Source organism: Eucalyptus grandis, chromosome 8 (assembly GCF_016545825.1).
Source record: "Eucalyptus grandis isolate ANBG69807.140 chromosome 8, ASM1654582v1, whole genome shotgun sequence".
NCBI lineage: Eukaryota > Viridiplantae > Streptophyta > Magnoliopsida > Myrtales > Myrtaceae > Eucalyptus > Eucalyptus grandis.
Genome location: NC_052619.1, coordinates 67210531 through 67237308, shown reverse-complemented (window position 1 = coordinate 67237308; position 26778 = coordinate 67210531). Strand labels below are relative to the sequence as shown.

The following is a 26778-nucleotide window of genomic DNA, read 5'->3' as shown; positions in this document are numbered from 1 at the left end:
GGACTGGATTCGTTTCAGGTGGACTTGTGCTCAACTCAAAATTGTTGAGCATGATGGGATCCTTTTAGTGGGCTTGAGATAAGAGCCCAAACTTGGTCTGGTCTTGGGCTCTATGGGCTCTAACCCATCAGGCGGCTATGGTCCATGTCCGGCCCGGGTCTCCATTTTCAGAAAATAGTGATAAAAAAAAAAAAAAATGTAAATACTTTTAAAATAATAAGATTTAAAAAAATCCGAAAAGAAAAAATTATTTAAAAATTAAATAAAATTAGAAAATTGATTAAGAAAATGCCACTTCTTGTTCTTGTAGTGGAATTCATGCCATTGCTTATTTGATCGTTTGGCGACTTGTGTGCCCAATCGCATGCTTAACTATACTCAGTGGTGAATGTTTTGATTTCGTTTAGCGATGCATGTCCTTTGGCGGTCAGTTTAGATGGAAGAAATTTAATTAGGGGTTAACGAGGTTAGCAATTGCTTTGTGGACACAAGTGGGGTTAATGATCATTAATTTTAATTAATGAACCTTTAGTTTGATTAGAAGGTGGTTGGGCTTGCCGGATTGCATGAGTGAAATCAAATTCTCAAACCGGATTGCTTGATGGTTTGCTAACTAGTGAATTTGCTAATTGATAGCTTTGATTGATTACATGGTGTGAGTGTTAGATGAAATGGATGTTCGAAACCAACGAGGAGGTGGCGGTTGGAGGGGGCCAATGATGGAAGAACGATCTCCATTCCATTCTTAATCTTGTAATAGCTAGCTCAGGTTTAGCTTATTGTCATAAGATTAACCTAGTCAATCATTTTAGGATTAGTTCAAACTTCAAAATAAAAAGCAAGTTAGATTTAGCTACGCCATCTCATCATAACAATTAGGGTACCTAAGCTTGGGCTTTACCTTAATCGATTGATTAGACTTGGGCTCGCCCTAGTTTCAAATGGCAAGCTTTCAATGGATCATGTCTCGAGGCTTAACAATGAGGTCGTGTAATATTATTTGCCTAACGTTTTATCAAGTTTTTGTTACTTGCACTTAGAAAGATGCTTTCAATTACTTGAGTGTTTAATTCTCATACCGTCTTTCAATACATTGATTGTTAATTTCCTTTTTTGAGAATATAATTAGAACATAATGAACACCCTACAGAAAATTTGCACGATCACGAGTGGACTAATTATTTTAGGATCATAAAATGATAATCAATAGTTAATGGTCACTTAGGCCCTATTTGGTCAATAATTAATGGTCACTTAGGTCCTATTTAGTAACTTGTTAAATAGTGTCTGATTCTATTTTTTTATTCTTCGGAACAAAAAAAAAAAAACAAAAATTCATTTGGTAACTTTTTTGCTCCCAAGATGGATTTGGAATAGAATCAAGAAATAAAAAAAAATTGCATCTTTGTTTCTCAAAACAACCTCGGAATCAAGTCCATTTTCCTTTTTTTCTTTCTCTTTTCTTTTCTTTTTTTTCGTCTTTTCCTATTGTTCTTTTTTTTCCTTTAGCCAATCGCTGACCTTGGCAATGGCTGGCGACCAGCCAAATGAGGGTCAGTGGCCTCACTGAAGCATTGTCAACTTGGCCAAGGTTAGCAATTAGCTAAAGGAAGAAGGATAAAAAGAAAAGGAAAAAGAAAAAGAGAAAGAAAAAGAGAAAGAAAAATGTAATAAAATCAATAAAAAAAAACTAAAAGAACTCTAAATCACAAAAGAATTTGAGGTCCTACCAAACGCAATTTTATTCGGGAATAGAAATTTTAAATAGTTACCAAATGCCTTGAAATGCTTAGTAACTTGTTTAGAAAACAAAATTAAAAAAATATATATATATTTCTAAGCATAAATTATTTCAGGAACAAAATGCTTACTAAACAAGATCTTAGATAACACATCTTCAAGTTAAGTACTGAAAGGGCACTAATAAAAATATTAGCGTAAACAAATGACTAGTCATGACTCCTATAAATTAGGTTTTTAATGAACTAAAAATGAGACGCCATGCAAGGTAATGAGCTTGGCAGAGTCTATGCTTTTATGTGATGACATTAGATGACATATTTGGGTTGTCTTTTTGATGAATCATTTGGATTGTCTTTTGAGTAATACTTGTAAATCTATTCTCGAGGGTGGCCCCTTAGATGTAGGTCGTGATATGAATGTATACTAACAAGCAAAAGTATCCCCTCTTAGTAAGCGAAAGGTTTGAATTTTTTTCATGGAAAATGAAACGGAGTAAAGCACGCAAGTCGCCAAGGGTACTTCTGATCCTTTCGCTGGTTAGTTTACATCCCTCTTATCGAAGCACAAAAGCAAAAGGTTTTTATGACGAAAATGAAACAGACTAAAGCAAGCAAACGTACATTTGTTAAAAGATATTAACAAATCGCCATGGCCATGGACGAGGTTTGATTGTGTTACGCTCAGATGTGTAAAAGAAGAAGAGGCAAATTATTAATGGAGGAGAGAGAGTGCTCAGTTGTTCAGAAAAGAGAGAGTAAATATGAAAAGTAGGCCCATGTGACGTGTCCCCACGAATGCACTCAGGGTTTCTGAAATACGCTCTGCAAATTCAGAGAGTGCAAAATGTGAATATCCTCATCACACGTCTTCATGGTGTTGGAATGGTTCGTGCATGAAACTTCATGTGAAGGCATTATGTCCACTTACTGGAAGCTTGAATCTTCCGTGAATACTATTTATTTTATAGTTTCTATTGCAAGAGTTCAACTATATATATATATATAAAACCTTGTTTGATATGTTAATCAGACAGAATTTTCCTTTTGTATTCGTAGTGTTTGTTTCTGTCACTAATGTGAATCTAACTTAAGAGCATCTTCGGAGCTGCGTTCTTGTTCTTTTTCTTCCCTCAAGATTGTAGTAAGTGGCCAACAAGGTCATCTTTGTGAATTTCAAATTTGTTGTAGCCTAGAAGCAAAGAGAGTTTGAGTTAACCGGCCGACGATTGCCTCAATTGGCTTGAATCCCGGAAATTACCTTGCCTATTGTTGCTTTACTGGCTAGTGAAGCCAACCACTCATGGATGCAGTTCTTGTTTTATAAAATTTGAATGCCAAAATGATGTGCCACGGTAGAACTGTGTAGATAGAGATTATCGAATTTTGCTTGGATTCTTAAAAGTAAGATTCGTGTGGAGAATGCTGTCGGTGTTGGTGTCGGTGGCAGTGTGTGAGTCTCTGATCTATGTAAAAGCATATTCACTTCAGCTTTTTTAATCCCAACTTGTCTGTGCTCTCTTCATGTACTCCCCATTGGTCAATACACGCACCCTGCTTGACTGATGAACTTGCTCTTTCTCTTGTCGACAACCTGATTCCCCCCTAACAGGATTGCCTTCTGTTGCCCCAGGCGCCGGAAGCCTCATTTTGATGCTGACATTGTTAACCAGAGTGTCGCTCAACGGTCACAGTCTGTTAGGACAGCATGGGCCAACCGTAGCTGGTGGAGGATGCTGGACAGCCAAAGGGCAGAATCTTCATCTGCCCGTGGTGACAAAAAATCCATCGTCCATGGAGTTTCCGGCAGAGTGAGCGCTACAAACAACGGCGCTATTCGCTCGCCATCTCATCTTTTGGCAAGGAATTTGCTGAAAACCTTGAATGAAGGGAATTGCGAGTTTGCAACGGACGCCTGATGCAACATCATAACATACAAGTGCTTAAAGAAGAACAAACACATGGACTTGGATGATAGTCGAGCCATATGCTGTAGGACTAGGGCGAGAGCTTGTTCTTTCTGTGGAAGATAGATAGTGATGGGTAATTCAAAGATCAAGCAGACACTAAGAGTAATATGCAAATGTCCTAGTTCGTGGTCCTAATGAGAAAGAAAAGGGGGTAGGCATTGGGATGGAATAATTCATGTAACTCAACTAAGTGCGTGCCAAACTGGGTTGCATCGGGGTCCTTCTTACGAGGGGTCGGCACGCGTGATTCCCTCGAACTTTATATATCAAGACACGAATCCCAAGTCAGGCCGAGAGTGAATCCAAATCTCGTGATCCAAAAAGCACGATGGGCGATGAAAAGCACGTTGAGGGGAGCCAAATCAGGAGCACAACACAACAACGGACCTTCTAATCACTTAGGCCCCATCACATTCTTTCCTCGTCGTCGACATTCCCATGTGCTTGATGGGCCACCTCCATGATCATCATTATCCCTTAAACCGCTTCTTTGGACGTGCGTCTGAACCACCGCATTGTCATCTTCCCTTTGAAATTGGTACTCCTCTAGGAGCTTGCTGTAGGAATCGCGGAATCCGGTCCCGAACCAATCCATCCCCGCGCGCATCTTTCCTTGGACGTGCACTCTGTCCAAAATTCAACGTGGGTCTTCGGTTGAGATGTAACCGAAGTGGGGAAGAAGAGTATGAAGTCAAGAAAAAACGCGTTGTGCCGTTCATATTACGCATGAAATGACAACGACGTGATATCCTCGGACTGATCGAGTAGTCTTATTCATTGGACATTAAGGGGTTGATTTACGTATCTTTTTTAACAGGCCGTTGAGGTGTTTAGCTCCGATGGGGATAGGAAATGCTTTCTGCACTAATTGATTAAAATTAAGGATTTTGATCTTCATTGTCATTAATGTCGGCTTTAGCCAAATTGAAATTTCGAAGATGGGGAGGCTAAGAGCATTGTTGCGGTCGGCAGGGCTTCGAGGTTATCTTAAAGGCCGGTATCGAAAGGCATCTCGTCGATTTTCTCTTTCTAGATTATTATATTAGAATAAATAACGACATAAAAAGAAAAATCTCTCAAAAGGGCCTCTGGAAATTCCTTTTTAATAATCCGTTAAAGAAACGAATTTAAAGATAATCTGGAAGATAATGATGCGGGAGAAAAACGGCGGGGTCCATGTAATGGAGCCCCTTGTTTCCTCTGGTCCAGAAAGGTAGCAAATAAATGGAAGTCTCCAAATGATTTTAACAGGAAAATGGTCTATTTCTTCCTTGTTATTTCGCTGATCTCTATCGATTTTGTTAGGATCAGATGCAAAAGGTAACAATATTAGAACATGAATTTTTCTTTTGAAGGGATGATGGTCATATAATGATTGATTTATAGATATCATCTGTAACTAATCACGCCGCCCCGTGCTTTTGTATAGGCATATTCCATTTTACTTAACTTTACGTGCGTTTATTCTCATTTTCGTTGTTTGTGTATATGATTTTATATGCCGGTCAGTTAGGGTCGTCATCCATCGATTCCGAAAAGGTAACAAATAAAAGCATTTGCCAAACCGGATGCGAATCATTATCCAGAAGCTTAAACCTACAACATAGCCGAGTAGAAGTAAAATAATATGAAGAAAAACGTGAATTGGCATCCAATGGTTTTAGTATTTTTTTTATTTTTTTTTTGTTTCCATTTATGTGGGCAAATCCTTCACGCGAATCCGTTCTTTCTTGAAATGCACTGAATCCCAAGGCCACCGACCAGTCCTTGTCCAAACTCATTGATGGAAGACGCAGGCAAAGGGTGAAGATTCTCGGAAGGTACATATAGCGCTCGGGCCAAGACAGAAAGATGGCCGATGCAGCATGTGCATTCTCGTATAAAAATGGCAACTTGAAGAGGGTCCCGATCGATGGTTGGATCGCTGGATGCCGTGGGCCGATGCCTCTGTTTCTTTCTTTATAGTATAATTCGCACATCATTGGCAGAATGTTGCGGATTTCGTCAATGGATCGGGAGCGTTCTAGCGTAGCTTCCTCCTGGCCAAAAACTGTTCGTCGATCCGTGAAGTGAGAGAACAGGTCATGTACCCAAATTGCACGCCATCAAAGAAAAGCTTGGGAAAAGAATTTTTATTTTTATTTTTTTGTAAGTCATTCTTTTATCTTTTGGCCAACCCCATGAATCGGAATCGTTTCATCACCTCGAGAAGTCGACAGAAATGCGCGATGAAGGTCAACGGTGCCATCCTCCATGCCCTCCTCCACCTTTATTCTCATGTCCGGTTTCAGCTTTAGGAAAGTAATGAAGATTTATCTAGATGTGTAGATTCAGGGGCATAGATATATACAGTAATTATCTCTTAAACTGCTCCGACGACACGGGATTTCATTTTCCAAACATGAGAACGTGCATATCCGGAAATTTTCTGGCCGCAGTCTCCCTCTACAAGATCTCCTTTTCGTAGGCCATCGCGGGGCCAAAGGAATCAGATCCCAATCATTCATTTTCCGTCTCCAGACTTCTTCCCCACCATAAAAAAGAAAAGAAAGCAAAACACCCTCCAAAAATCTCCCACCACCTTCTTGCTATCTCCTGTTTGAGCATGAGCGTGAGCGTGTGAGCAAACAGTTGCAAAGGTTGTCCCTTTTGCTCTCCCCTGTGTTCTGGTCTCTCTCTCTCTCTCTCTCTCTGTCTCTCTTTGAGTCCTCTTTCCCTTTTGCTCCGCTTTTGAGGGGCAAAGAAATCATTGTTTTCCCTCGTTTTCTCCTCAAACTCAACTCGGCCTCTTCACATTTGACCGTCGAACTCTGTGGAGTCTTTCCTTCTTCTGTTCATCAGCTTCCTTTCGTCTTCCTCTTGCTCGTTTTCGCTTAAAGCTCCCGCCTTTGTTTCTGGGTCGTCCTCTTTTCTGCCTGGGAATGCCGCCGGACTACTTCCCTCTGCGGTGGGAGAGCACCGGCGACCAGTGGTGGTACGCGTCGCCCATCGACTGGGCGGCGGCCAACGGCCTCTACGACGTGGTCAGGGAGCTGCTCCACCTGGACTCCAACCTCCTCATCAAGCTCACCTCCTGCGCCGCATCCGCCGCCTCGAGACCGTGTGGGACGACGACACGGCGGGGCAGTTCGACGACGTGGCCCGGTGCCGCGCCGCCGTGGCGCGCCGGCTCCTCCTCGACTGCGAGCCGCGGAAGGGCAAGGGCGAGAACTCGCTCGTCCGCGCCGGCTACGGCGGGTGGCTCGTGTACACGGCCGCCTCGGCGGGCGACCTCGAGTTCGTGAAGGAGCTGCTGGGGAGAGACCCTTTTCTGGTGTTTGGAGAGGGGGAGTATGGGGTGAGTGATGTGTTGTTTGCTGCTGCTAGGAGCAAGAATTGTGAAGTTTTCAGGTTCTTGCTTGACTGTGCGGTTTCGCCGAGGAACGGGTTGACTGGTGGTGGTGAAGGTGATGGGGACAGAGGTTTTCGGAGGGAGATTATGAACAGAGCTGTTCATGCAGCTGCAAGGGGAGGGAATGTGGAGATTCTGAGGGAGCTGCTCCAGGGTTGTTCTGATGTTTTAGAATACAGAGATTTGCAGGGCTCCACTGTGTTGCATAGTGCATCTGGAAGAGGGCGAGTTGAGGTTAGGATTTTTCTTTTTCTTTCCCCTTTTTCTCTTTATAGTTTTGGGATTTCTTTGTTTTCTGTATTACATTTGAAGATTTTCGTTTCATGCTTTGGCTGGTAAATGAAATTAGTCATCGGAATGTGAGATTGATAATGGTGGTAGTTCATAATTTGGTGACATGCAAAAGTGTGGCTATAAGAGGAGCTCTTTTTGTCTTCTTGGCGAAACTCTCTTTATGTTGACTGCCTTTAAGATGCCATCCTTCTTTTGATCACCAATAAGTTGGGAGTTAGGTTGCTTGTGTGATATGAAGGTATTGAATAGGGGATTGAGGGCTGACTCTAATTGTGCTGCAAGTTGCTTCGTTATTTGTCGCTGTATGGATTGCTTAAGCTGGATACATTGTGCTTTGTCGTGCATAGCAAAAAAGCACTTGTTCGCAAAGACCTGCTTAGCTTCATAAACATCTCGATGTTTCTTGATGAGGAAGTGATTTGATGCTCAGATGTCGTGTGCTATTTTAAAAATTCCACCTTGGAAAATGCCTTTGTGATTCTTTTTCTGCCTAACATTTTGAAGCAGCCAAAAGCAGATGGCCTATGATGCTGCAGTTTTTAGAGTCTTTAGTCCTCATGTTAAATTCCTCTGGTGTTGATATGTGAAATGGGAGAATGGCCCCTAGCAACTTGTTGTGCTAATCGTAGGAAACGCGATGTTTCATTGGCTAGTCAATCAGAGCATTTCTGAGAGAAACACCCAGCAACTCAACTATCAACGAGTGCATCAGCATCATGCTTTTTGAATATTTCAATCTTTACAGGATACAAAGTGGGGCATCAGAATGGTCAATGAGACCGTATCTAGATGCCGTTGTTGTGACTCGTCAATTTTGTGTTTCCTGTTTTTCTTTCAAGGAGTGTAACTGTAGTGTGTGATGTTGTCTTATTTTATCTTTTCTTATTTTTAAACTAGGACAAAGAAAATTCTTTTCATTTGCTGGTTTACTGACCCACTTGTGATAATGAAATCCCCATGCATTCAATCACGGATGCCCACATCGCCACAGGTTTTATTTAGGACTACCTTTTGTGAACACTTATGCGTGTTTTTGCTGGCTGCAGGTTGTTAAGGATCTAATAGCATCCTATGATATCATTAACTCAACAGATAATCATGGCAACACAGCGTTACATGTGGCTGCTTACCGGGGTCATTTAAGTGTAGTGGAGGTCCTCATTCTTGCATCTCCCTCTCTAGCCTCGGTGACAAACAGCTATGGCGATACTTTCCTTCATCTTGCTGTGGCAGGTTTCAGAAGCCCTGGATTCCGAAGAGTTGATTGTCAGATCGAGCTTATGAAGCAGTTGTTAGGTGGAAAGATCATAAATATTGAAGACATCATCAATGTGAGAAACAACGATGGAAGGACTGCCCTCCACATGGCTGTAACTGAGAATATCCAGACGAGTCTCGTGGAACTGCTGCTGACTGTCCAGGCAGTCAATTTGAATGTCCGTGATTCTGACGGAATGACTCCACTAGATCTTCTCAAGCAATGGCCCGAATCAACATCTTCTGACATTCTAATAAAGCAGTTGATTTCTGCCGGGGGGATCACCAATTGTCAAGACCGCGAAGTTAGAAACGTGCTTGCTTCTCATCTTAGAGAGCAGGGCCTAGTGCATAGCCCGGGAACTTCATTCAGGATTCCCGACGGAGAGATTCTTTTGTATGCTGAGGTCGATAGTGCATGTGGGTCCCGTCTCAATTCGGGCCTTCTGGAGTATGCCAGCTGCTTGAGTGAAATGAGTGATGGAGATTCTGGTAACTTGTCTGAAAATAAGATGGCAAGTCCAATAAATCGTAGTGCAAGACGCCTGAAGTTTCTCTTTGGTTGGGCTGGAAAGAAAGAAAGAAATGCCATTAAGGTGGAGTTTAGAGATGACAACGACAACGATTCTTTTGAGTCTGTCAAAGCAGGTGGTAATTTGAAGGATCATCCAATCTCACTCAGACAACGGTATTCGAAACAAGCATCCCTTCCAAACAATAAGAGGACTTACTCTTTGGGGACTGATTTTCCAAGTCCTTCCACGAGAAAGAAGTATACCACGGGCCTTATGCATGGTGTGCTTCAGGCGAAGCCACAATTCTGGCAAGCTGATTCCGGTCCGAGTTCTTATTCAGGGTCATCCGTATCTTCACCTATATCAGTTGATGGCAGACAGAATAGTGATGTCTTGAGAGCATCAGGGTCAATTGAACCCTTGAACAACGGCAGAACCCTAGGGAGGGACCAGATAAAGACCTCTTTCAACAGGAAGCTGATGAATCAGTATTTCTGCTTTGGTGCACAGCGTCTAGCCACTGAAGATTCCATCGAGTCTGCCCCGGAATATCGAGCCTACGAGCAAGCCTTAATGGTATGATCTTGATTCCAAGGAAGAGTACAGTATTAGTGGGTTTTCCTAGATTAGATATTCTGAGAGATCATGATATATTGTTGATTCGTTAAAACCCTTCTTTGTGACGATAAACATAAAGCTGTTGGAAGTTTTTCAGCGCATTAAAACACGTGGCGGTGTCCCAGTGTTGGTTGTATAAATAATGTTCTGAAGAGCAAGATTCTGAACAAGTATGCGAATTGTATATACGCGGTAGACTCTGTATGGATTGCATGTTGATGGAGATTCCAATGCCTTGAAGTGACTTGTTCTTAGGTCATGTATTTGAATGGACCCAAGATTGCGGGGTGATATGATTGATGCGCCCTGCACTCGTGCAAGTTCTCGTTTTAAGCAACAGCCCATGTTATCTGTAGTTTTAGCGGAAAACGACGATTATCAGACGCCAGGTAACAAAGCACATGTCATCAAGCGCAGTTAGGTTGGTCTCGACATATCGAAAGATGGTGCGGCCTAACAAACTTTTCGTCTCGAAAAGGCTTGCACTTCATTTTGGTGTATTCTCTGATCTTCTCGTTCAATCGCATCTGTTGTTAGATAGGTGAATACCCTTTTCTTTGTTATGATTCCAGCAGAGTCGCGAACAATAAAATTCTAAGCGAGCATGCGACTTGCTTCAGGCGTCCGCCTCCGGATAATTCAACGTGCAGGACAAGATTCCCAAAATGCTCCTAAATTTTAGCTACAGAATTGCCTGCCCTTCATTGAAAAAAATTCAGAAAAGACCCACGTAAATGAGGAATGGGTGGCTGTAAGAATATTCAGGTTTCGGTTAAGGTGTTTTACAGAGAGAAAACAGCCGAGACCTGCGTCATGGTATATTCTTAGTAAGGGGAGGGTGCTAAAAATGGCTTCTCTTGATTCCAGGGGTGATCTCTCCCTCTATATAAAATCACTCCATCTTCATGCAACGAGAACACGCCGTTCCGTGGTTTTGGGTCTGGGGAAAAGCCTGCGAACGCTTGCATTTCCCTAGCAATGGCCCAACACCAGCCACGGAAGGATGAGATCGATGAGAAGGCGATCAATGATTGGCTTCCGATCACATCCTCCCGGAAAGCCAAGTGGTGGTACTCAACCTTCCACAATGTCACCGCCATGGTTGGTGCCGGGGTCCTCAGCTTGCCTTATTCTCTGGCTGCGCTTGGATGGTAAATTATTGCATCCCCTCGATTCTTCAGTTTCCATTTCTTCTCTCAACCATAGCATAATTTTGGCTCCTTAAAGCCCGTTAGGCGAAACTTTTCATCGCTGTCTGTTTTACACGATGCTTGTATCCATTTCTTTCGCCTTTGCTGTTTACATCACTTCTCTCGCATTGATGCTTCAAAGGTTGCTTTTGACCTGAAAAATCTTCAGGATCCTAGATGAGGGATGTGATTCTTTATGCAATTTTCAATTCATCAGCTTTTGAATTTCAATTTCCAGTGAGCATAAGGAAACACAAATATGATCCACGAGGATATCAGAAAGCCAATGTGAACTCTCAGAAATTCCACTTCATATAGACAGAGAAATTTCAAAACTTCTGTTTCATCTTAAAAAGTTCAAAAACCTGAAGAAAACTTCATGGACTCCATCTCTTTTTGAATCCCTTTATAACGCGGATATCTAAACTTTTTGGTTCAACTGATTCCCACCAATGCAAGCAAACTGCGCCAAACGATGATGTTGTTTGACATCTAGATTTCTGCCTTGACATTGTCCTTTTCCCTTTTTCTTTTTTCTAAACATGGGATGGACGTCATTGCAGGGGACCCGGTGTGACTGTGCTCATCATTTCATGGGTTGTCACCCTGTACACTCTGTGGCAGATGGTGGAGATGCACGAGATGGTGCCGGGTAAGAGGTTCGACAGGTACCACGAGCTGGGCCAACACGCCTTTGGCGAGAAGCTGGGCCTGTGGATTGTGGTCCCCCAGCAGCTAATTGTTGAAGTTGGGGTCTGCATCGTGTACATGATCACCGGTGGCAAGTCCATGAAGAAGATCCATGACTCGCTCTGCACCGGTTGCAAGCCCATCAAGACCTCCTACTTCATCATTATCTTTGCCTCCATCCACTTTGTCCTCTCCCACCTCCCCAACTTCAACTCCATCTCTGTTGTCTCCTTGGCGGCTGCAGTCATGTCCCTCAGGTAAAGGAAAAACAAGATAGTCTATCTGTTCATGAGAAACCTTGAACTTCCGTGAGCAAGCCACATTGGCTTTAGCTTGTACATTTAAGAAAGGATCAAGGTACGCTTGATCCTGAGACGGCTTTGGAAGATTACATAATGGCCCTACTATAGAATTGGTCATAGTTTTGATGGCTCGAGAGACGGTAGGCTCGCTTCTGTCTAGGTTCGCTTAATCAAGCCAAACGGTACATAGGCCAACGACAGAAAAAAAATGCAGACGCAAGCGAGCTTGACCTTTCCCTTTGGCTAGACTTTTTCAATCTTTTAACTTCCTTATTTTTTTACGTCATGTCACTTTGATCTATCACAGGGTCTTTTAACGTATTTTCGCGAGTCTGGAATCTACATCGACCCCACGGTTGGTGTTGGTCCTGCAATTTTATGGGCAGGCCCTGATCTTTTTTCTCTTTTTTCTTTTGTGTGCACACAGCTACTCCACCATTGCCTGGACAGCATCTCTGCACAGGGAGTGCAACCAGATGTGGACTATTCGTACAAGGGCAAAGATCAACAAACTGTAATGTTCAACTTCTTCAGCGCGCTGGGAGATGTGGCCTTTGCTTATGCCGGCCACAACGTGGTGCTGGAGATCCAGGCCACCATTCCCTCCACCCCAGAGAAGCCCTCGAAGAAGCCCATGTGGTTAGGCGTGGTGTTTGCGTACATCGTTGTGGCCATCTGCTACTTCCCTGTGGCTCTCGTCGGCTACTACGTGTTTGGCAACTCCGTCGATGACAACATCCTCATCACTCTCGAAAAGCCCAAGTGGCTCATTGCTGCTGCTAACTTGTTTGTGGTCATCCACGTCATTGGTAGCTACCAGGTGAGGGGGAATACACAAGAAGAAAGACCTAATGATTTGCTTCTGCCTTCTTTAATTTCCCGTCGAAAAGTTTCGTCCCATGCCGAGAACTGTTTTCCTTACACTTCGCAACGGTTTGTGTGCACAGATCTATGCGATGCCGGTTTTCGACATGATGGAGACCTTTCTCGTCAGGAAATTGCGCTTCAAGCCTCGCTTCACTCTCCGTTTCATCACACGTACACTTTATGTCGGTGAGTGATTCGAAAAGCTTACTGGTTCTTGATGCATGGAAGTTCTGAATCTGAAGCTAGAGTACGGACTTAAGTGGGTGTTCCCGTGAAAAAGAGCTGTTCTTCTTCTGCAATGTGACTTATTATCTTTTTCTGGTCTTCCTCGCTCAGCATTCACAATGATCGTCGGCATCTGCATCCCCTTCTTCGGTAGTCTCCTCGGGTTCTTTGGAGGGCTTGCTCTTGCTCCAACAACGTACTTCGTAAGTGACAGCAAAATTGCTTCATTCATTACCTACCGCTCTCACTTGAAAATTTAGCAGATACTTCAGAAAACTGATATCGTCTTTCCAATTTCTTCAGCTTCCGTGCATCATGTGGCTTTGCGTCTACAAACCAAGGACATTCAGCTTATCATGGTTCGCCAACTGGGTGAGCACCAACTCTCCTAGATTGCACATTAGCAGAACTTTGATCGCAAACTCTTGGTTGTTTTACTGATGAAGCTCGATCTTTTATGCATTTCAGATTTGCATCATCCTTGGTGTAACGCTGGTGATTCTCGGACCGATTGGTGGCCTAAGGAATATCATCATTTCGTCAAAAGATTACAAGTTCTTCTCGTGAAGGCTTTCGCCCTAAAGAGGAGGATTGACTAACCTTGACGATTATCACGACGTAATGATGGCGATTCCATGGAGAGTTGAGGATTAGTTCGCGACAGTGTCTTTGTTTATATATGTTGACGTTTGTACAATCATCTGGCTTGATTTGGGAGGATCGTGTTCTTGTTATGACAAGTCTATGTGTACATACGGTCAAAGCACGCATTTAACGTAGCTACTATGGAAAACAAGGACGTTTAGAGAAAGCATGTATGTCACCATGTTCAAGATCCAACTATCTATCCAAACTCCAAATTTATAAGGATTCCCGCAAAGTCTTCCAACGCAGCATTTATCACTATGGTGTACAGCAGCTGAATGTGCGAAGAAATTTGAATTCTACACAAAGCCTGTCAAGAAAATTAGCAGACGGCTTTACATAAATCCAAATTTGGAGAGGAGATTTGGAGTTGAAGCAGGAGATGAAAAAAAAATCTAGAACTGGTGAATTCACGGCTGCAAATCACGACTTCCTGATCGAGCAAAAAATGACCATACAGTTGGTATTCCATGAACATATCAAACATGACAAATGACTCTGTGATCAACTGCAGCCTAAAATTCGGACTGATTATTAGCAATCGTTGGCAAAACAGAGATGTTTACCTTTAAAGAAATAAGAATTCAGATGTTCATTTTTTTCTAGAGTAATTGCTACAAAGTTCATAATTTAAGCTAATATAAAAATATAATTAATACCCATTAATGAAAAGGGCTTTGGTTTGATATTTGAAACAAAGCAAGTTGTAAAATGCTTCAAAAGGATAATTGGGAAATTTAGGTATATTTTGGTCCACTTGTGAGAACAGAACAGCACCAAGACATGACCAGCATATTTTTTAATTTGAGAAACTTCCGTCCCGTGCATCAATTACTTTCTTTTTGAAAGGGGGGCTTCCTCATTTTCACAGAAAATACATGGTAGCATCAACTAAACAGCGGTTAATTAGAACAAACGGAATCATCTCTGGACCTGCTCCGCAAGCTTAATCAAGCTATACGTCTCAGCATCCGGCCTTGCACCTCCGAGGATCATTCTTCTCAGGAGGTTGGGATCACAAACCTTGGCCTTCAGATAAGCCTTTATCAACGTGTTGTACACGAAAGTATAGTGGGAGTACTTCACTTGAGCAAGCTCCCCGAAATACTTCTCAGCATTGACAACATCACCCTTCTCTGCGAATATCTCAACTATAGACAGTGTAGTCTCCAACCATGGCGTGGATTTCCTGACCTTTGCACTTGTTGTTGACCGTGAACCCATGTCCAGAGTCCTCAGGGCTTCGTTTACTAGATTCGCCTTCATACAACCTAATGCAAGATGACGGTAAGTAATGGCATTTGGTCTGCACCTGCTCACGACCATCTCTTTGAATAGAGCAGAAGCTTTATTAATGGACCCATGCTTGCAATACACGGATATGAGAGAGTTGTATTGCTCTGTTGATTTCAACTCTTTCGCCGACTTCATCTCTGACCAAAGCTCCTCAGCTCGAGAAAGTAGTCCAATCCTACCAAATGCTTCAATAGCCAACATATAACTTTTTGACCTAATATGGGGAAGATCTTTCACAACACACCAAGTTCTTTCCAGCTCCTTAGCCTTCCCGAGATATCCATACAATATAAGAAGGAGATCCAGTGTAGACCAGTTACTTCCTGTAGCAGACTTCTCTATAGACTCAACATAGGCCTCAGCAGCTGTGTATAACCTCGCCACAGCATGTGCAATAGCGAGTATGCAGTAAGACACCTCATTCGGCTCAACTTTCTTTCGATGCATCTCACTGTATACCTTCGCCAGACCTTCGATGTTATGTTCATTAGCCTCTATTTTCATGAGAATGTTATATGTTGACACATGTGGGCCCACCTTATCAGCCTTCATTTGAGTTAGGATCTTTGGGATCATTTTCCTGCGGCTGGGGGAGGAATGGAGGATAATGAGGCGGTTGAAAACCAAGTGTGAGATAGCATAACCTAGCTCCCTCATTTTCTTCATGTATGTTAATGGAAGCCTTACAACACCTTTCTCTAAGCAGATAATTACAAAATTGTTGTAAACCAGCTCATTCTGAAACTCCATTGGAATTCGAGAGAAAAGACCCTCACCTCTTGACATCCCATGAAATCTTGCTGTGAATTCCAACAGATAGGAGTACTCCAGTTCCTTTGGCCTATATGGCCTCTCGCGAATAACCCATTCCATCATCTGTAAAACACATTTAACACGATAGAGAATTAGGCTTCCCATATTCAGTCTACCTTGGATCCAAATATAAGAGCATCTAGTTAAGGGAGAAATATTGCTGGAATTTTCTTTAACAAGGTAAAGGAACAAATATATGCCTCTCAATTTTTACAGTACAGCCCAAGAGAAGGAGAATGTAAGGATGCTATCAAACTGGTAAATCTTTATACAATATGATGTCTCCATTTATTTGGACCAACACAAGTTAACCTCGTACTCAATTTAAACTTTCCTCAATATTCTGACAAGAATCAATGATCAGGTGAAAAAGAACCCTCTAGAGTGCACTCATTTGATGCAGATAGCACATTTTGCCATCGGAATCAAATTACCACCCATGAAAATAAAATCAAGCAGAGAAGGCATTCACCTCAAGAGCGCGCTTGTACATCTTCAGCTTCCTCAAGCGATTGATAGCATGATATATTTCCCCTCTATGAATGGGGAAACCGTCCCCATCCAACTCTGGAATGCACACCCAACTGGCTGTCCTCTAGGCAGCTTTTCAATTCTATAGGAAAGGCATTCTGCTTCTGCTTTTACAGGCAGGCTTCCTTGGGGAAACTTCTCGGTAGCTTCAGTGCAAAGGAAGCGAAAATAACTAAATGGACTCTGAGTGAACAATGAAGATATAGTGTGTGCTCGATGATGGATTGCTTGAATGCACCGCCTGCTTGGCCCAAAAGCCAATGCTAGCATGACTTTCACAAGTTTCTTGCTACTTTTGGCTGACAGTATAGTAATCATTTTTGCACCATATCCATTGCAACCAGGGAGTTCAACTACTACTCATGTGACAGGCCAACTAGTTCTGTAGTTAAGTTTTGTTCCTGTAGCAGAAAAAGAACATAGAATAATGAACAAAAGAGCAAATATACATCTCTAACTTCAGTCAGATTCTGAGTTCTTATAAATCAGGATTAATAAACAATCTTGTCCATCCATATTTACTAAAATTCAAGAAAACTGCATGTCAAAATCAGAGAGATATATGCAGAATTCACCTAATTTTAGCCTGATATAAAACAACACAAGGTTACAGGAATGAACCCAAGTCAGGTGCCCATGTATTCAACTTATCCTAAATAATTCCTAGTAAGATTGAGGGGGCAGGTGGGCATGGGGTATGTGGGGGTAATATATATGGGATCAAAATTGAAATGTGTGTGAGGGAAAATTTTGAAATTTGGTCCGGCACTCCTCCACCAGCTCTCATTCTATCCCTCCGCTCCCTCTCTTCCCAAACAAGCATAAGTATAAATTTTTTAACACCCAACATAGACATCCTCATGTATCTAAAACTAAAACAGTTGAATCGGGACTAGATATGATGCGAGTTCCCGGTAATCTACCTACTCAACCTACACTCTCCATAATAACGCAGCTCACATTAATAGGCCCAGGTACACTAACTTGGAAGGGAAAAGTCACCAATTAGCAAAGAGGCACAGAACTCAACAAAGAAAAACTAAACATCTCTGGAGCATTTCGTCGAGCAACGTCGATGCAGTCATCACCGAGAGAAGACGCTTCCATGAAGGAAGATTCATGCAACCAAAACGTCGTACCCCGGAATAAGCACGGCATTATCAATCAAAAGCAGTCGTCAACCGTACAACTAACAGCAAAAGATGAACTTTTTAACGCGAAAACAATTCGCAGAGACCGTACCCACTAAAGCAAACAATCAAGCACGCCAGATTCGCTCCCGCAGATCGGTTCAATTCGCCGCGGGACCGAAATCAGGAAGCGAAAATCCGCCAAAAACGAGTGCGCGCCAAGGAGCCGCGAACCCCACGAAGGTTTCCCAGCGAAGCGGCGGCGTTCGGACAGCGGCTCCAAGCTAGCGGAGCCCAGTTAGGAGTTAGGACCTCGTCAGGTCGCGCCAGTGGAGATTTCACGGCGCGTGGAAATGCCCGAACGGCGCTAGAATCTAGCGAGTCCCCAGCATTTACGGACGCGGCCCTCCGGACATGCTTCGTTCTTGCAGCATCGGCGTCGGTCTATACAGTAACGTGACCGACCTTTTTGGTTTGAATGAACGGGACCGCGCGCGGCCGGCAACCGATTCTCCAACCGGACGAGTCGGATCGAGTTCGATTGTGAAAATGGTCGAAATTTACACTTAAGTGGTGGTTTTTTTTTTCAATTAAAAAAGGTGGTCAAGTGATTGGACAAAAAATTTTAACATCAAAATGAGTACCCTATCAAAATTACGACACTGCTAATATCTATTTTTCGATAGTTTAGTTTCTTTCCAACAATGTTCTTCTTAAGCGAGAGCAAAAATCATTCATTTCGTTACCTATCACTCTCTTTACAAATCTAACAGAAGGTTCATTCACCATTCCAATTTCCACGGCTTCCACAGCTTCGGCGCATTATGTGGCCTTTTTTTTTTTTTTTTTGCATTATGTGGCTTTGATTCTACAAACCGAGGAGATTTTGCTTATCATGGGGGTATCAAACGGGCATGCACCAATTCTTATGGATACATAACCGCTTACTTCCATTGCAAATTCTTGATTGTTTTGCTGATTTAGCTTCATCTGTGCTGCCCATCAGATAGCATCATACTCGGTGTCATACTGCTGACTCTCCGACCAATTGATGGCCTAAGGCTGATCATCCTTTCATCGAAAGAGCACAAGTTCTTCTCATAAAGGCTTTCACCCTAAACAGGAGGATTGACTAGCCATGAGGATTATCCCGGCATGATGATGAAATGTAGACGATTTATGAGAATGACCAGTTCAGGGAGGAATAGATTGCGACGGTGTCTTTGGTCACGTGCCTCGACATTATCATAATCTTCCGGCTTGATATGGTAGGATCATGTTCTTTGCTTTGACAAGTCTAGGTGTACATAAAGCCAAAGCATACCTTTCGACTTAGCTATCACGAAAAGAGGGACATCTGTAGAGCATGTATATCTCCACGTTTCAGATCCAACGATTTCTCCAAACTCGAAATTATTCGTAAGAATGCTCTCAAAGTTTTCTAAAGCAGCATTAATCTCTGTGGTGTCCAGCAGTTGATTGTGCGTAGAAATTTGAATTCTACGCACAACCTATGAAAGAAAGTGGCAGACGGATTACTTCCAAGCTAATTTGGAGTTGAAGCTGAAGATGAGTTTATATCCTCGAACTAGTGAATTCAACACTGCAAATCATAATTTCCTGATCGTGCTAAAAAGGACCATACAATGGCATTTCATGAACAAGTACATGACAAATGATTCTGTGTGATCAATTACAGCTGATAATATAAAAAACTTGCCACAAAAACCTCTTATTGTCCATCCTTAGTAATAAAAGTTTTCAACATAGGCTCTAATGTCATACCACCGGTCACTTGTGAATCGCTGCTGTGTAGACTAAGCTCTGCAATTGGAAGTTCTATTCAGGCTTCAACAAAGTAGATATGATACTCTACATGACGATTCCACCATCTATTGGGAAGACCTGCATATTAACATCAAGTTATTAAGCAAACGAAAGATGAAACACTGTGATGAGCAGGGAAAAAGGTAAAACAGCGGGAACAGCAATTCTTTTTTACCTGTCCCGTAATGTAGCTGGCTGCAGGGTTGATGGCCAAAAATTCCACCAGTCCAGCAACTTCTTCTGGCTTTCCGTACCTTCCTGTACTCATAAGGATGACTAACATCAGAACAGAAGTCCCACATACTCTTTGATGAAATAAATTTTTTAGGGGCTACTCTTAGTTGAGGCAACACAGCATGGATACAAGGTTCTATATTCTTCTTATTCGACATTCCATCAGGAGTTATCGATACTCCCAATCCTTCCCCAACACTAAAGCCACCAAAAAATTTCCTGAATATGGTGAGTATCTTCCTAAGTATCAAATACAATTCATGCTAAGCATGACTGTTATTAGATCTCATGGAATGTCCTCAGAAACAGTGACTGGAACATCCCTAAATCAGCAATTCTATGGTGAAATGCCATTCCTTGCATATCTTACCTAACGGAATATCCTCCAAGATTTTCTTTTCAACTTCCTCCCCAAGTTTGGCAGTCATATCAGATGCAATGAACCCCGGAGCAATAGCATTAACCTGGGAAAATAATGTTGTTAGAAGTAAGCCAACTGCAGTTTTTCATGTGGTCAAACAAGGGGAAAAACTGACTATATTCTTAATCAGGCAAAGAATAAACAATGAAAAGATGTCAAAAGCTTACATTGACGTTTCGGCTTGCATATTCTTTGGCTACAGTCTTCGTTAGGCCAATAACCCCCGCTTTTGCAGCACTGTAGTTGGCCTGCCCAACATTACCCACGAGGCCAACAACTGATGCAATGTTTACTATTCTTCCCTGCAAATTCGGTCTCCATTTAAATGTGATCGGACCATATACTTAATATCATAATCCCACTTGACGGCATCATACTAATGAATAAGAAGATCAAACTCAGCCAGCAGGCTGCCTTCTTCCTAAGGGCAGAAGCTCCGTAATCACAAATGAAAAGCCAGGATAGGAATGCTATGCTACCTTTTTCTTCTTCATCATAATTTTAGCTGCTGCCTGAAAAAGAAGTCCTAATTTTTGTAAGTGATCAAGAAAACCATTTATATGATACAGTCAATCTGATAAGTTCACAAACCTGAATGCAGAGGAAAACACCAGTCAGATTCAAATCAATGACCTCCTGCCATTGGGCTTTCTTCATTCTCATCAATAACCCATCACGAGTGATCCCTGCAACCAAGGCTGATGCTTCATTTCGAATATGAGACATTGAACTCTCTGCTTCTCTACTCATAATATGCTCAAAAATTTCATCTTTATAGTGACATTCTCCAAATTCGAATGGGCCATAGTTGATTCGAACAGAAGAACTATTAATGACTGGCATGTTTAAAGTGTCACAAGTTGCTTAACACCCCAAAAAAATAAAAAAATAAAATGTGAAACAAGAAAATGATAGAAAAAAGCCTTCATGCTTTACCCGCATTGTTAATCAATACATCCACAGTTCCCCATGCATCCACTGCCTGCAAATGAGAATCGCGAAGCAGTAAAACAAGGTTCACCAACATGTCACCATCATTCTAAAATTTTACTTACAGTCTTAATCATAGCTTCGACATCAGCCTCTTTTGAAACATCCCCACCAAAAGTAAGAGCTTGACCACCACATGCCTCAATCTGGAAGAAAAGATTTACCAGTGTTGATCAGCTTAATTTAGACAGCTAGGGGTAGAGAGAGTACTTGCAAAACATACGAGACTAAAAGACAGCTTTCGATAGCAATTCTTTCGAACTCCACCAGATAGGTATGGGCACCAAATAGTAAAGGAGGAGGCAGAATAAAGAAGATTTTGGTATGGTTAAAACCTCTTTGACCACTTCATCGGCTTCCTTTGATGATCTGGCATAATTTACTAGGACCTGCGATGGCACAAGGAAGAACAACAATGGCATGATGGATGGCTTAGTGAGGATGAATAAAATACAGTTCAAATAAATCTGTCAGAATTATTCATGGCTTAATACATGTGAAGTTTTAGAAAACTCAAAAAAAAAAAAAATAAGTAATAAATGTCTTACCTTTTGTGCAAAATGCAAGTGGCAGAGTTTCTTTAATTTATTTCATGATGCAACGTTTTGAGTTTCTAAGTTTAAGTAAATCACATCAATTTGAAAACTATATAATACTATCAACCACGTCAAAGTTTTTTACATTTCTTGGAAATATCTTTTCTCTCAACTTGTGGAAATTGAACGAAAAATTAGGATGTGGATATTCTGAACCAAAATGCAAGACAGGACTGCATTTACAAATGAACGCAAGGAAGAATCACATGTGCATGCCCACACACAGAAGCATCACAATCATGGCCTGTTACAAAGATATACTGTATCTTGAGAACCAACGTATGCAATTACTTGAACGATTTCAGAATGGCTCACTGAATAAGGAAGTGCATTTACTCATATCACCGTAGTCACTTTGCCAAGAGAAAACAACAGATGTGCATGGAAGAATATTCATTCATTTGCAGAGCAGAACACTCATAAAGCGGGCAAAATACTAAGTTGCAAATAGTCAAAGCCTGTGGATTGACAAGATCACACCCACCTTGCAACCTGCTTTACCCAGTGTTAATGCAACGGCTTTACCAATACCCCTGGAGGCTCCGGTAACTATGACGACCGGTGATTCTACGTTTTGAGCAACAGTGGCAACCTGAGCTCTTACACCTGCATGAACAATGAAATTCCATGAGGTTAATGATAGATTTATCCAGCACCACAAGCCAGAAATTTATGGCCCCTCTTTCCTGTGCAACAAAGCCAAACCACAATAGATCATCGCTTCCCTGAGGGGCAAAACTTGCATGAATGCAATCACTAACGCGAAGCTTGTGTTCCTTAGTCTCGCACTCATGAAATTTTGGAAAAATATAGCATGTCATTGCTAAATCCTATGGTGATTGCACTTTCCTTGGGAAAAACAAAATACTCACCCTACTTCGTAACCATTCCCCATAATTTCCCACTCGGTCAGTATCCCAATCAATCAACCGTATCTTAACTCAGAAACGAGAAATCAGCAGAAAATCTTCCACAGTCGCCGATCACTCCGGCGCCTCTCATTTCACACACCATGAGCACTCGGCATAAACTCGAGAGCCAAGGCCCACAACAACCGACTCTATACGCCCGAAGCCTCAGCAGGAGCAGCAAAAGCATAGCAAACACATTGCATGAAGGAGAAAACGAAGGAACCAGTACCGGCGATGGAGCTCCCGCTTCGGCACCGGAGAGACGGCAGGCTCCGGAGAAGCCGACTCGGCCGGGCTCCGCCGAGCACCGGGCTCACATTCCGCCGCGGGAGCCCGAGACTCCGACCGCCGGAGCTCTCGAGCCGGCCCGAGGGGAGAGCGGCGACGCTCGATCCGGCGACGGCGGCCATCGGAGATCCGGCGAGAGGTCGCGGCGGCGCCCGAATCGAATGCGGCGGCAGCGGCGGCAGCGGCGGCAGCGGCGGCGGAGGAGGAGGAGAGGACGGAGCCGGAAATGAAAATGGTCGGGGCGGTGGAGAAGAAGAAGAAGTTGGAGAGATATAAATGCGAGGGAGGGGAGCCTCGGGAGGTCCGGAATGCGCCCGCGGGTGGCGATGGAAACGAAGCTGTGGGGTTCGTTATTTCGAAAGAGGTGGTTGCAACGTACATTTGACATTCCTAAGACACACTCCCATTAACTTATTAGTCACGGTCTGATGGTTTATTTCGAGCACATTAAAAAAATTTTTTTTTTTTTAAAATTAATCGTTTGTGTTGTTTATGAAAATAAATAAATAAATAAAAGAGTCTTTATTGTTCACGAAAATATTCATTGGCTATATATTTCATACGATCTAAACTTTTAATTTGTAAAAATTACCAAAAGAGTCTTAAATTTATTGTGTTTGTGCCAATTTAGTCTTGAACTTTTTTTTTAATCAATCGGTCTTAAACTTTTGTGATTATGTCAATTTAGTCCAATCAGTTAGCACCGACGTGGAGAATTTTTTTAGTATTATTTTTTCAAATTTTTAATATTTCTTTTTTTTTCTTTCTTTCTTTCTTCCTCCTTTGCTTTTTTCCCCCACTTGTCATTGGGTGAAGTTGCCTCATTGGCATGGATGGGGAAAAAATGGAAAAAGAAAGAAGAAAAAAATTAAAATATTAAAATATATATTATTAAAAATTGTTCATGTCAACAATGACCGAATGGTGGGTGTGTATGTTATTATCGACTAGCCAAAATTTAATAAATTGACCAAATTGGTACGATTGCAATAAGTTTAGGATTATTTTTTTGGTAATTTTCACCTCTTAATTTTAGCAAATGTTTCATTTTTCATGAAATAAATGAAGCCTAAAGTTACACAACAAAAGATAATGCAAAATTTGAAATTTAAAGGGAATGAAGCCATCGCAATGATTAAGAAAGCGATATTACGGCTTATCTAAATTCATAGCATGAAAATGCAGAAATGAACTCCCGTTGAGAAGTTCAATTTCGAAAGCAAAAATAAACTCCAGTCAATTCAACTTAAGAAAAGAGTCGTCGAACAAGGCTTGTTTAATCGCCGAGCGACGTGTAGAATCGAAATCGAAACTTGTGAATGCTTAGAAGTTGGAACACGCATGTATCTAATTTCTTTTATAGCCTAGAAAGTATTGGGAAACTTTATGAAGTCAATTTAATGTTTGATTTAACCAAATTTGGCCCCGCGTATTAACGTTGCATGACATGATGGGTTCCATGTGACACGGACGGCCATAAACAATCCTATAATCGAGATCTCCGAGTAGAATTTCTTTCCCGTCTTATCTAACTTATAGGTTATTCAAGATACTTTGTAGGTTTGGTTCACCTAAACATGATCCTCGTCCCAGTGAATACGGTCATAGGTGAACGGCCAAAACTCTTTTGGTGCCTACAGGCTAAAAGCCCACAGGCCCACCGCCAAACTGACTTAATTTCTTCAATCTGGGCTTTCGGACCACAACCCTCAAGCAAATTTTTGGGTTTTCAAGCCCATGGATAGAAAGCCCAACATGGTCAAATCAGCCTACTTTTTTTTTTTTTAACAAACCAGCCAACTTTTAAAAAATAATTAATAGTACATTTCAATAAATTAAGAATTATTATTAGGTCTACTGTTGGTGTGTGTGTCTATATATATATATATATAAGGAAAAAGAAAAAACTTACGTATTATTGTTGGATGGATGAGATGTGTACTTGAAGATAGCTGCATTACCGTATTCATCCACATGTCACTTTATTTCAATAAATTAATTATTAGGTCTTCTGCTGGTGTGTGTGTATATATATATATATGGAAAAAGAAAAAAAAACTTACGCATTATTGTTGGATGGATGAGATGTGTACTTGAAGATAGCCACATTACCGTATTCAGCCACATGTACACATTGCAATAATAATCCTCCATACATATTTTAAATATCCTAACCGAGCTAGCTAACAAAAAAATTTGAGGTGTAAGGTATCTAATTCGTTAAAGTTGTCCAAAGCAGCTAAGGGCGAAAGTTGGCTTGATCACAATGGAAAAAGTGATAGAATTAGGGGCTATTGTTCTTAAGAGCTCCGTAACTTTACTTTGTTTTAATTATGACCCTTTTAAAGCATGAAACTTCTATATCTTCTAAGTACTATTTTTTCAATTACTTAGTAATTGCATGAACGGACACTGGAATTTAATAATCAAAATTAACACAAGAACAATTTCCAAGACCAACCCATGCTCAAACAAGCGCAAACTAAGTCAAATCAATTTAGCATATGCAAACGGCCAGTTGATACCGATTCTGTGCTTGCCTAAAGTTGCATTTCGCTCTTATGTGATGAAGTACTTATTCAAACCTCGATTCTCCAAAAAAAAACCTAAATATTTGTATGTGCTGACGCGAGAGCATTAACGTAAACAACCTTTAACTTAAAAGAATGTCTGGCAAAGTTGGTGGTTAGTTGCCTTCTGAGGGCCATTCCTTCATCTTCATCCTTGTTTTCTCACTTTGTTTAGTTTTATATCATTTCCTTCCCTTCCAAAACAATGAAACTAAGTGGAAAGAAAGGAGGAGTTGGGTCCACTCAAGAACCTAGGCAATAGATAAGGCTTTTGGACAGTGCAGGTTGGTGCAAGGACATCATCGCTGTTTAGGAGATGTAATCCAATAAGTACATCCCAACCTCCAAAGGGGGAGAAAACGATATTTGAATGGTTAGATAATGGGGACGGAATCAAAAAGGGGGAGAGGCATTAGTTGAGGGGCAATATAGAAGCGAAAAAAGGTCAACATAACCGAACATGAGCCATGATTAGCCTAATCATCCCGCTCCTAATCCAATGATTTCGTCCTAATTAGGATGGGAGAAGCATTGGACAAATTGAGATAATGATTGCACAATTCATCCATTCATTAAGGTAAAGTGGGCTCTTCAAAGACATTCTCAAACCAAACGTCGAAGCTTGTCTTGATAGCTTCCATCTAATTTGGTAGAGGAGCTTTAGAGCTGTGAAGGGTTAATGACAGCTTCGAGATTTGACTCTTCCCCATCAGAAATTCACCCTTCTGGATGTTTGGTGAACAACTCCATCTTTTGATTCTTGGGTTCTATGTTAAAAGTCGTTCTCACCGTTCACAGACAGGAAACTCTCATATTTTCCCGCCGGATTTTCATCATTTATTTTTTAAGAATTGAAGTTAGCAAACATGTCGCTACCTAAATGAATACTGAAATTTCCATATTGGCGGAATCTTTTACCTGGCATTTAATATGAGAGTCGGCGGAATCAATTTAAAAAAAAAAAGCACAATCAATGGGAATCGAGCAAAGAGCTGAAAGCAAGCGAACACATCCATATAAAAGCCTTCATTTGGGACTTTCTGACATGACAAAAAAAAATTTTGGTTCAGAACGTTGTTTAATCATAAAGGAATATTTCGATTTTCAATGCACTGGTTGTGCATAAAAGAAAATTAGTGCATTGTAAATATCAAATTCGCATTAATTGGGTGTGTAAAGAAAGGAGCTCATTTCCCCTTACTTCTTTTATCTTTTTCGCTTATAAATATGTCTACACATGTGGGTTTCTTGCCGCATGACCGGACATATTAGCAGCAACTTGTGCGACCAAGGTGCATTGATTGTACGTACATCGAAGTTCAGAGCATCAGTCGAATGAGTACGAAGTTTCGAGGAGGTCTGAAGGGCCCGTAATTAAGTAACGAAAGATATGCTTTAACTACGTTATTCAAGAGGTGGCGAAATATCTCATATATTCATTTTTAGTGCTAGCGGAGTCACGAATATC

General features: G+C 41.6%; 4 protein-coding genes across 4 annotated transcripts; 2 read left to right on the top strand and 2 right to left on the bottom strand.

Annotated features, from left to right (window-relative positions):
• The first annotated feature begins 6269 nt into the window (after positions 1-6269).
• Positions 6270-10024, top strand: LOC120287707 (ankyrin repeat and sterile alpha motif domain-containing protein 1B-like). Its single transcript, XM_039300965.1, is given in 3 exon segments — positions 6270-6778; positions 6781-7334; positions 8441-10024. Coding segments are annotated over 3 exon segments (2010 nt in total). The 5' UTR covers positions 6270-6630; the 3' UTR covers positions 9749-10024.
• Positions 10025-10499: 475 nt separating this feature from the next.
• On the top strand, positions 10500-13925 carry LOC104415709 (lysine histidine transporter-like 2). The gene is given in 8 exon segments (XM_010027047.3): positions 10500-10935; positions 11538-11921; positions 12394-12437; positions 12440-12786; positions 12914-13019; positions 13170-13261; positions 13362-13430; positions 13527-13925. Coding segments are annotated over 8 exon segments (1314 nt in total). The 5' UTR covers positions 10500-10762; the 3' UTR covers positions 13626-13925.
• A 407-nt stretch (positions 13926-14332) lies between these two features.
• Positions 14333-18007, bottom strand: LOC104415708 (pentatricopeptide repeat-containing protein At1g07590, mitochondrial). The gene is given in 4 exon segments (XM_010027046.3): positions 14333-15875; positions 16285-16370; positions 16373-16744; positions 17586-18007. Coding segments are annotated over 3 exon segments (1626 nt in total). The 5' UTR covers positions 16662-16744; positions 17586-18007; the 3' UTR covers positions 14333-14624.
• A 1058-nt stretch (positions 18008-19065) lies between these two features.
• On the bottom strand, positions 19066-23078 carry LOC104415707 (3-oxoacyl-[acyl-carrier-protein] reductase 4). Its single transcript, XM_010027045.3, has 11 exons — positions 22682-23078; positions 22026-22147; positions 21281-21334; positions 21011-21091; positions 20892-20937; positions 20547-20641; positions 20435-20467; positions 20123-20257; positions 19905-19998; positions 19476-19558; positions 19066-19378 (listed from the first exon to the last, which is right to left on the bottom strand). Exons 1-11 carry the CDS (start codon positions 22860-22862, stop codon positions 19346-19348), a joined length of 957 nt encoding a protein of 318 aa, XP_010025347.1. The 5' UTR covers positions 22863-23078; the 3' UTR covers positions 19066-19345.
• Between the last annotated feature and the right edge of the window lie 3700 nt (positions 23079-26778).

Bases quoted from the DNA above. Each gene is read 5' to 3' on its own strand.
- LOC104415707 (XM_010027045.3), bottom strand. From the start codon at position 22,862: ATGGCCGCCGTCGCCGGATCGAGCGTCGCCGCTCTCCCCTCGGGCCGG. The intron at 21,092-21,280 runs GTTTTAACCATA...CTTTTCTTCCAG, and splicing joins CCGATGAAGTGGTCAAAGAG to ATTGAGGCATGTGGTGGTCA. The intron at 19,999-20,122 runs GTAAGCTTTTGA...TTATTTTCCCAG, and splicing joins ATGCAAGCCGAAACGTCAAT to GTTAATGCTATTGCTCCGGG.